Source organism: Pyrgilauda ruficollis, unplaced genomic scaffold, assembly GCF_017590135.1.
Source record: "Pyrgilauda ruficollis isolate IOZ18807 unplaced genomic scaffold, ASM1759013v1 scaffold95, whole genome shotgun sequence".
In the NCBI taxonomy this organism is placed as follows: Eukaryota; Metazoa; Chordata; class Aves; order Passeriformes; family Passeridae; genus Pyrgilauda; species Pyrgilauda ruficollis.
In genome coordinates, this window is record NW_024531599.1 from 1,600,662 (window position 1) to 1,611,722 (window position 11,061).

An 11,061-nucleotide genomic window follows, 5' to 3' on the forward strand; every position below is an offset into this window, starting at 1 on the left:
AACTTCTTTGTTACAGGCCAATATAGAACTTTCTAACCCAATGGACAGTTGCCACAGGGTTTATTTTGCTTTTCTAACCTATCACCTTTACTTAATTCTGCTGCACTGTGGACACTTTTATCCAATGGCTTCTGTCTCACATGCACAGAGATGCTTCTATTATTACTTCTAAACTCCCAGCCTACTCCATACTATTACATTACTGCATTATAAACGCTTCACCATCTTATCAATACAGTTTCTCACTTACTTCTCACTTACAACTACAGAAGCATAAATTTATTATTTTTCTACTTAATATCTGTGTATTGTATTTTCACATCAATCCAAGCTTCTCCCAAGGCTGCAAATCAAACCCTTCAGTGTCTGTGGAAGTTTTTCTGACTATCACACACAAAAAACATGGGGCAACATTCTCACTGCCCTTACTCAGTTTCCCATCATACATTTTGCTTTCTCAATAATTCCAATGCCTTTTTTTAAACTCAACCTTCTCCAGAGAGCATTGGGCAATGAAGAGACAGAAAAGGGATAGGGAGATATTAAACACATCACAGCATCTCTCTGCTGCAGTAAAATGCCTCCACAAGCCTTTCTTCACTATCTGCAGGCTGCGGATTCTTTGCTTCTTTTCTCTGCCAAGATCAGGATTAAATGTGTGAGATGATATTTCTTGTTGAGACTCAGATGTTTATTGGTTCTTATCTCTGTCACAGTCTCACAAACCCTGAGTTCTACAGCACTTCACTAACAAACAACAAAACAGAGCCCCATCTTTCTCTCTACAAGGCCTTAATTGTCCAATTAAGAAATGACAACTAAATTATCTATCACACACAAAAAACATGGGGCAACATTCTCACTGCCCTTACTCAGTTTCCCATCATACATTTTGCTTTCTCAATAATTCCAATGCCTTTTTTTAAACTCAACCTTCTCCAGAGAGCATTGGGCAATGAAGAGACAGAAAAGGGATAGGGAGATATTAAACACATCACAGCATCTCTCTGCTGCAGTAAAATGCCTCCACAAGCCTTTCTTCACTATCTGCAGGCTGCGGATTCTTTGCTTCTTTTCTCTGCCAAGATCAGGATTAAATGTGTGAGATGATATTTCTTGTTGAGACTCAGATGTTTATTGGTTCTTATCTCTGTCACAGTCTCACAAACCCTGAGTTCTACAGCACTTCACTAACAAACAACAAAACAGAGCCCCATCTTTCTCTCTACAAGGCCTTAATTGTCCAATTAAGAAATGACAACTAAATTATTTTTACTTTTAACCCAATAACCAATTGTGCCTGCAATGTGGACTTTTTTATCCAATTACACAAACCCAACCAAACCCATGGAGAAGAAGGTGAAGAAGGAGCAGCCTCTGCCCCAAAACCTCCATCTTGCTTTATCTATATTACTACATTCTAAAACCTTAAACTCTAAGTTTTCCACCCTGTGATATCACACACTTCTATTCAAACTCCACACCCACAATCCCAGTGCTATCATTCCATTTTGGAAGCCTTCTCCACGGCCTCAGGTCAGTGCAGTGTTCTCCTGGGGGTCAGTGCCTGTCAGCACAGACAGTCTGAAATTCTCAGTAACCAGGGTTCCAACAGCAGGCCTGTGCTAACCATAGCCTGATGCCTCAGGTGATGGGTGCCTGGCTAAATTCTCAGCTGGTTTTACTCCTACAAAGCCACCAGAACATGGTGACAAAGGGACAGCAAGCAGGAATGAAAGAACAGCAGCCTGGGGCTACCTGGCTCTTGATACCTATTACTGTGGCAACAGGCTGAAACATCCCCCTAGTAGGGTATAGCATAAATAATCCAATATATAAGAAATAAAAATAGATGGAATTTCATGTATGCAGTGAATTTACATCACTTGGCCCTTGCCCATGTGCCTCTTGCTCATGGGAAAGCTCCTGGGGCAGCATCAGCCCCTCTGGGAGCCCTGTGAGGCCAGTGCCACTTCACCCCTATCCCCACACACACCTGGGCTTCCCCCAGCTCTGCCCCCACAGGGCTCAGCCACATCCCAAGCCCTCTCCCAGAGGGAAGCTCCATCCCCTCTGTCTCCATGGGCAACCTGCCCCAGCCTTGCTTTGTCCCTTTTACCTCTCCCCTGAGGTAACTGCACCTACCAAAGCCTGCTGTGCCCCCAGCCAGGGAAGAACCCCAAACCAGCCCGAGGGGTTAGGGAGGCTGGTCAGACCAGGCAGGAGGCTGAAGGAACAGCCCAGGATCTAACCCTCCATGGGCATTCACCCTGAGGAGTCTGGAACCCCGTTTCATTAACAGGGGGATTTAGATGTTTTGATTCAGTCATTATACTCAGTCTCTCAATGGAAATCAATGTGGACTGAACCACAGTGGGGATCTGAAGAGTAGAAAGGTGTGGCAGTCTGAAAATAGTGTAAACTGTTGATCTGGGTCACATCAAAACATCATATTCCAGGAAAACTGGAGCGACTGTGGAAGAACACAGAATAATGATTGGAAAGGAGTAACCTTTCTGCCTAACAGAAACAGGTTTTTTCCCCTCTTGAAGAATAAAAAACAAACAAACAAACAAACAAACAAAAAAAAAAAAAAAACTAAAAACCACATACACACAAAAAAATTAAAATAGAGTTTTGAAAGGAAAGGTCAGAAAAATGTATTCCAAAATGCTGAAACAAACCATTTAAGCCTTTCTGGAACAGGATGTTCCTTTTGAAAGTGTGATTTAAAAAATCTGAGGAAATTTTTTCCTTCATTGGTATCAATTCTTCCTTCATGTGTACTCCCCACACAACCTGCTGTCTTTGATCTCTACCCAGAGGTGCTTTCAGCCCCTCTGAAAACCCATTTTGCAGTCACTTCTTCCCACCCCTGCTTCCCACTGACTGCAGCAGCTTTGGCTGGACCAACACTGCCTGACTCCCCCTGGGGCAGCAGATGGCCCCAGACCAGCTCATGCCACCCTGCAGCCGTGCCACCCCAAGGCAGCAGCCCCACAGAGCCCTCACTCAGGCTGTGGGAAGGGCTCCCAGGCTCCTTACCAGGCTGGAGTTGGCAATGTTGGTGTCATCCTCGGGCATGGGCAGGTAGATGGCCAGAGCAACACAGTTGGCAAAGATGGTGAGGAGGATGATGATCTCGAAGGGTCTAGGAGGAAGTGTCAAGGAGTGCAGACAGGAAAGAAAAAGCAGAATAACCCCACCCCTGCTCTGTCCTGTTCTGCCTGGGTGGGTGTGGAGAACCAAACCCCCGTGGGGGCAGAGCGCAGAGAGAGCAGCCAGACCTCAGCCTCAGCACATCCTCAGGGCTGCAGGGCCAGGACACTGGGGTCAGCTTCGCCACAGGACAAAGGGATGGGAGGGCTGGCAGCTTGCCCCTCCTCATCCTTCAGTGAATCACCCTGAAGGACCAGGAGCCTTTTTCAGAATGTAGGCACTGAACCTGTGGAAGAGGTTTTACAGCAACTCCTGTGAGCCAGAGGGAAGTTTGAGAAGAGGATCCATGTTCACCCCTGAAAGAATTTTCTACCAAGGTCGTTGACATAGAAACCAAGAAAGAAAGAAGGATAAATAAGATAAACCTGCAACTGCCTATTCCAAAGAGCACTTTGTTTGTCTCTTGTGACCAATGAGTAAACTTATGGGTTTTGTAAGAATGTATAAAAAGCATGCATGCTGGAATAAAAACAGTGTGAGGCCTTCTGAAAACAGAGTGTTGCTTTGTGTTGTCTCTGTCTCAACTACGACACCCCAAGCATCCCCTCCAGAGCAGGCAGGCCCCGGCTCCCTCTGCACTTGGCATCCATGAGGGACACTCGTGCTGCTCGGGTCTCACGGGGGCCCTATGGCCCCAGCTGAAGGTATCTAGGGGCAAGGCAGCCATCCAGGGGCTCCTGTGGCAGAACACCCCCAGGTGTCCTCACAGCCTTGGTGGCCCAGCACAGGCAGCACTGCTGTGACTGTCCCCAGGAGTGAGCACAGCGCTCAGCCCCAGGACTGTCCCAGCCCCTTCAAGGTAGAAACTGGGCTGTTTGGGCCCCATGACACCTCAGAACAAAAGGGGTGACTTTACTATTTCCCCATGAAGACCCTGGGACAGGCACTTGGTCACTCCCAGGCTCCTGCTGCTGCCACTGCTTTGTTGGGCCTTGAAACCTCTTGGACAAGCTTCAGCTCTCACCTTCCTGAAGCCTCCAAAGAGCTCAAACTCTGTCTCCAGGGCCTCATTTGCAGCCAGGCTCTCCCTCCAGAGATCCCCACTCTCTATTTCCCCCAGTATTCTCCCTTGAGGGCTGCCTTGGGCTCTGGTGGCCACAGCACTGCCCAGCCCAGTATTACAGAGCAAGGGGCACCATGCCATCCACAGCAGCCTGAGTGCTGCCTTGTGGCATTCACATTCTCTGAACACGATTTCTTCACCTGGGTTTTTCTCCTGGGAAGCTGAAAGGCAGCGAGAGGCCTCAAGAGAAAAGAAAAACAATTCTTATCTCATTTGCTTCTCCTGTGTTGTGCTCATGTGGATGTGTTTGGGGATTGTTTACCCAAGGTGATTGCTTGCTTGGACTCCAGTGTGAGTTGTTTTCACTCATTGGCCAGTCAGGGCCAAGCTGTGTCAGGACTCTGGAAAGAGTCATGAGTTTTCATTATTATCTTCTTAGCATTGAGTAAGTATCCTTTCTGTATTTTTTAGTATAGTATTCTTTAATATAATATAGTATAATAAAGTAATTAATTAGCCTTCTGATAAGATGGAGTCAGATGCATCCTTCCTCCCTGCCACAGGGGTTGCCTTGTGTTCCAATAGTGGCTGAATGCTGTCAGGTCTGTCCTGGGCTCATCACAGGCTTTGTTTCCTTTTCTGAACCTTTCTATCCATCAACCTGATGACACTTTAAAAACTGAAGTCAGCTGGGAAAGCTGCTCCCCTGTGTGTCCAGGTAATGAGGCTTCCCTGCCTGCTTGGACAAAACAAGCCCTCCTTGAAGGGTGACCTCCACTGGAGCTCCTGTAACTGGAGCTGCAATCCACTTGCTGCCTGTGATTCTGGCACAGCTATGAGGTAGACATGCAGTGGGACAGATTGAACAAAAAACAGACATGGGGACAACTGGGTACAGTGTCTCTGCCTCCTGCCACTGACACAGAGCCTCAGCATCCTCCTCATCTCCTTGTCTTGCATTCTAACTTCTTTCTGTGCAGCATGCTCCCACCGCACAGCAACCAAGGGTTCCCACATCTGCCTTGCAGCAGGAATTAGGCCTCTGTGTCTTGCAGCTCTGTGGTCCTTCAGAGTCCCCAGAATTCTCTCCCATCTGCCTTGAAGTTCTCCTGGCTACAGAATGACCTGAAATACCAGGGTGGTGTCACAAAGCGAGACGTGTCCCAACAACCATCAGGCTGTTGGACTGTCTTGCACACAACACCCAGTAAACTGCAGACATTCAATTTCCTTGTTCTAATGAACCTATTTCTTGAGATGTGAGCAAATTTCAGCACAAAACACACTCTGCCTCAAGTCAGCCTTTCACCCATCTTGGGCTGAGTGGAGTGGTGGTCTCCTCCCCTCAACTGCTTGACAAAGACCCTGTGGCTCAGCTCTGTGCTCTGACAGCTGCAGCCACGCAGCAGTGATGGAACAGGAACACATACTGCCACACAGAACCCACAGCCCAGGTACCCCCACACGAGAGGGTCACAGCTAATCTCCCCTTGGCAGCCTGCATGTCCCTGCAGACCATAATAACCCAGAGGAACTGGAACGACCCGACCCTGTCACATACCCTGCTCCCTGAGTGAGAGCAGCCAGGTGCATCTGGGTATAAATACAGCCAGGCACTGCCGAAACCCGATTCCCTGGCTCGTTTGTGCTGCACAGGTCAGAACCACCTGCACATGCCACCATGCTGTGGGGCACCCACTTGTCCCCCATCCAGAGCACCGAGGTAGAGAAGACCCTCCCTGTGCTGTACATTTGCTCTGGCACATGCTGGCCCAGCAGGAAGAATGTGTTTGAGCATGCTGCAAGATGTAAGTGCTATTTCCAGCTCCTCCCTACAGTATTTAGGAAGTCCCCGATGTAGGGAAATTATTGGTATTTGATTCTATTGATTTAGAAGGTTGAATAATTGTTTTATATATAACATAATATTATATTATTATAATATTATAATATAATAAATTTAAGAGATATTATATTCAAGAGATATTAAAAGAATATTATATCATACTTTATAAAAGATATCTATTAAAGAATATCTTGTGATTGTCTCTAGACAGTCATGTACAGGTTTTTTTAATTGGTTAAGGAAATAAAATAATCTTTAGTAGAATTTAATTACTAAATCTCTTTAGGTAAACCATTTTCTTAACACATTTTACATGTGTAAAAACAACAGGAGCAGAGAATGGAGATAAGAATTGTTTTCTCTTTTTCTCTCTGTGTTTCTCCAGGAAAAATCCTGTGAGAGAATTATGTCTCTCTCTCTCTCTGTTCAGAGAATGTGAATGCCACACCTCTCCTGCCACTCAGGCATACACACAAGTTTCCTCCTTTCTCAGTGCCCATCTAGGACACAGGCACAGTTCCCTTCTGTGAGCCCACAGAACCATCATTTCTCTTGCCAGAGACACAGAAAATGAGAACTGCCCCATTTTGGCCCTGCTCCCTCTCCCTGGAGGACAGAGAGTCCCCTTGCAGGGAAGGAATGAGGTCTCAAACTCCAGCACCACCAGAGCTGTGAGCATGCCCTCCTGCCTGCCAACAGGGCTTTGGACAAAGCAGCATCTCTGGGCATGGTTTTGGTATTCCCACAGCAACACAGCCAGCCTAAGGTGACCAAGCCACCTCCCAGAGTAAAGCCTGGCCAGGGGTGGGATCATCTTGCCAAGGCCAGGAACACACAGATAAGGTTCAGTAACTAAAATGAGAAAAGATGTGGTGGAAGAACTCGATTCTATTTCCCTGTCTGTCATTTTTGCTACAGCCCAAATTTTTTGCTGAAATCAAAGTGAAATATTTCATCTCCCACTCTCTTCCTTTACATAAAACATAGGTGAACAAAGTGATAGTTCCTGGATGCATGGCAGAGACATGACATTTTGGTATTTCTGAGCTGTAATGCCCCAGTGAAAAGGTCAAAAAGCAACACCTGAACTACAACACTAAGCCAAAGGCACAAAGCAAGACTATCCCTCTGAACAGTATCACCCACAGAAAGCCTTCACTTGTGACAGCACTACCAGGGAGGGATGGGAAAGGGAGCTGAGAGGACAATGGCGTCAGCAAGGATTTGGGGAGGCCTCCCACCAGGACAGAGCACAGCTGTGGGATCAGATTGGGATACGCACAAAGAGCCATCCCAAGCAACTCCCCATGGTCTTGCTACCCACCCCCAAACCTCCAGAGTATCACATTGTCCCCAGCCTGACCCATCCCCACCCCTGCATGGGCACTGTGCCCCCTCCTGCCACGCCAAACCCCCTCTCCTCTCAGGAGTCTGTGCCCCACTGCTCCCCAACACACAACACACTCACTCCCCCCAGTCCCCTGTCCCCAGGCTGTCCCTGTCCCACCCCACCAAAGGCCCCATGGCCTGACCCACTCCTCAGCCCAGCTTTCCCCACCAGCCCCAGCCAGCACAGCCATTGCCTTTGCCATGCATCCTGCAAGGCTCCCTGGGTGCCTCGCTGCCTCTGACAGGCCTGATGAGACAGCACAAGGCTGAAACAGGCTGACAGCTCTCCCCAGCAGCCCTGCCCTGCTCACAGCACACACACACTGACCCCAGCCCCTGCAGCACAGGATACTTCCACTCCACGATGCTGATGCACGCCTTCCGCAGGGGGTTTTCCAGGGTTAGGCAGAACAGAGCCCTGGGTGGACGAGGAGCTATTGGTGGTACCGGCTTCTTGGACTTCTCCTTCTGTTGCCTCTTCTTCACGTCACCCTGGGGAGAAGCGGACTCCATGGTGTTGCCCCCCTAGCTGTCCCTTCCCCTCCTGCCCCGCAGTGGAGCCCCCCTTCCCCAGGTCCCAGCCAGCTGGAGCTCCTCGGGCTCTGTCTCCTCCGTGCAGCCAGGGAGGTGGTGGGGGAGTGGGGGCTGGAGCCTGCACTCGCATGTACAAACACACAAAGCATGAGTTTAAATTTAGATCCCGGCCTGACTCTGGGTGCTGTCCCAGCTCCTGAGGCAGCAGAAGGGCCCCTGCAGCTGTTCCCTCTTTACCCAGCACATGGGGAGTTGGGCGAGTGCTTGGCGTGCCACGGGCTGGACTGGGGGTGGGACAGCCTGCCCGGGCTGGGCACTGTCTCCAACAGAGGAGCCCCCATGTCCCAGGTCAGCTCTGTCCCCAGGTCCCCACCTGCACCGTGTCCCAGGTCAGCTCTGTCCCCACATCCCCACCTGCACCGTGTCCCAGGTCAGCTCTGTCCCCACATCCCCACCTGCACCGTGTCCTGGGTCAGCTCTGTCCCCACATCCCCACCTGCACCGTGTCCCAGGTCAGCTCTGTCCCCAGTCCTCACCTGCCCTGGGAAGCAGCTGGGCTGCCTGGGCCATGTGCATTTGCTGAATCACATCATGCAGGGTGAGAAGCCAGCTCTGGACAGTTCCCAAGGACAGTTTTCCCCCTCATGCCATCAGCCCCTCCTCTGCAGGATTTCACCTGCAGCTGGTGCACACCTGTGCCCTGGACCATGTGATACTGGGGCTGTAGGGCCTTCGAGGCTGGGTCTATTTCACTGGCTGGAGAGCCCAGTCTCAGTGCTGTAGGGAATCATGGTGAGTCCAAAAAGTGCTCAGGCTTGCTTTTCTGGAGGCACAGAGGAAACCCTTGGCTGGCACTGGTCACTTAACCACTTGCCTAGACTTATGGAGGTAAGTCCTGCATGCAGGGTGTGCAGGATGTCTGGGGATGCAGGAACCCAACCAGCCTAGTGATGCCTTGTGAAGGCTGACCTAGAACAGAGACTAGACAGAGCTAAAGTAAGGATTTATTAAGAGGTCTCAAATAGATCCACCTTGGGCAGCACAACCCAAAATGGTCACAAAATGGATGACAGGTCATGGGGTCTCACACTTTTATAAGTTCTGGTCCATTTGCATATTGGAGTTAATTGTCCAATTACAGCTCCAGCCCATGAAGTCCCATCCTTCTTGTTTTTCTCTCTTCATTCCACATTGTTTATGCTCTTGGGCCTGGATCAGCTGTCCTTGGGTCCCCAGCTAGAGAAGGAATTGTTTTGTCTACCTATTCTGTGAAGAGAGTTTACTATCCCCTAATATGAAGCCTCGACTTACACATTAAAGCAGAACAGAATCTGAAAAATAGAAAAGCCAAAACCTGAGGCCTCACTAGGCTGGATTGTGTCTTGCCAAGCCCTGCTGGGCTTGGGAAAGCCTGACTGGATGAATGGTATGGTAACCCCTGAGTTGAGGTAAGGAGAGAGGCAGGTTATCAGCACCTTCCACAGCAGGGGACTGATGCACCAGAAGTGTTATTCATGGGGGTTTTCCTGGGGTTTTCTAGACTGTCAGCAAACTAACTGCAGCCATCTAATGTCCCACAGCAAATGGTATCCCTGTTGTACAGATGTTACAGCTGTTGTGACTGCCCAGCTGTGCCCCACTTCACCTGGGGCATCCCAGGGTGCTGCTCCAGCCAGGGCACTGCACTGCCTTGCTCACAGCTTCCTCCCCCGGCTTTGTGGGGTCCTTCTGCCAGGGAGGGAAATGCTTGCCAGATGTGCAGCCAGCTGTGCTGGGGGCCAGAAGGGAGTGATTGGGGGAGCCCAGGGCAGGGAGAGCAACTCCTGCAGCTGCTCCAGCCAGTTTTGATGTACTTTGGAGGAGGGTGCCCTCGCTTGTGAAGGGGTTCACAAAATCATGGAATGGCTTGGGTTGGAAGGGACCTTATAGATTATCTCGTTCCAACTCCCCCTGCTGTGGCCAAGGGCAGCTTCCATAGGGTTAAATTAGCAATCTGCCCCCTTCTACACCACTCTGCCGTGCAAATCGGAGTCATCGGAGTCAAATCACTTCTGCTGCCTGGTCCAGCCCCGTTTCCGCGTAAGGCAGACCCCTCTTCTCCCTCAGCCGTCATTTTCCTCCTAAACCCCAAGTGCCAGCCAGGAGCCCTATTCCTGCTGCTGGCGGTGCAGAAGAGCCGCGGGGCCCATCTAGCGGCCATCTCCAGGACGAACACGTGCCCGGGACACCGGGAACGAGGAGGAGGGCGGCCGGGCTGGGCAGGGCATCCCCGCAGCCCCTCTGGGCTCACACAGCCCTGAGCCGCCCTGAGCCCCGCCGGGAGCTGCTGGCACATGTCGGATTATGCCTTTTCTGACCCAGAGATGGGGCAACTGAGAGGCGTTCTAAAAATTTTTATTCTATTTTTAGTGTCATGTGAAGGGTGAGACAATACAGATGTTAAAATTCACGACATCACAATCAGAAGCAAACTATTTCCTAATTACAATACATTGTAAGCGTTTCTTGGCTTCTCAGCTTTTGCAAATGCCTTAAAGCAAATGATCTTAAAATTACCCCTCGTGGGTCCCACTCCAATGCATCTTTCATAGTTCCATTTCTCCAAAGTATCTAGTCTTATTTGTAAGGATGTCCTTTGAAATTTGTTTCTAGTTCCATTTCTCTCTAAACCATATCTGTCCTATTCCATGGCATTTCCAAGTCAGCATTTCTTATCTGAAGGTTTGCATACGAATGCAAACTCACACTGTGTGAACCTTCTGTCAGGTTTTCTAATTTCTAATTGGCACAGAGCACCAAACCCGACCCGGCACGGCCCCAGCACACACGGACAGCGCTCTCCCCGACGGGGCCACTCCTTACATGCCCGGCAGCGAGAGACTCCTTCCTCGTGGAACCTCTTCGCAGCCGCTCTCCTCGTCCTCGCACACTTCTGGGGCTGCGTGTCCCTCTCCCGCTCCATCACCGCACCGGCCTTGGGAGGGTCCCAGAGGGATGGGCTGGGATGGGGGTCTGACTCCCGCAGGTGCATCTCCTGCCGCCGAGCCGTGCCGTGCCGTGCCGAGCCGAG

At 50.1% G+C, this 11,061-nt stretch overlaps 1 protein-coding gene across 1 annotated transcript in view; it reads right to left on the reverse strand.

The window, feature by feature from the left end:
* The window catches only part of CACNA1S (calcium voltage-gated channel subunit alpha1 S), a 51,934-nt gene extending 43,827 nt beyond the window's left edge, over nt 1–8,107 (reverse strand). The window contains 2 exon segments of the mRNA XM_041489593.1: nt 3,046–3,151; nt 7,810–8,107. Coding sequence (XP_041345527.1) covers nt 3,046–3,151; nt 7,810–7,970 — 267 coding nt within the window. The 5' untranslated portion in view covers nt 7,971–8,107.
* Nucleotides 8,108–11,061: the final 2,954 nt, after the last annotated feature.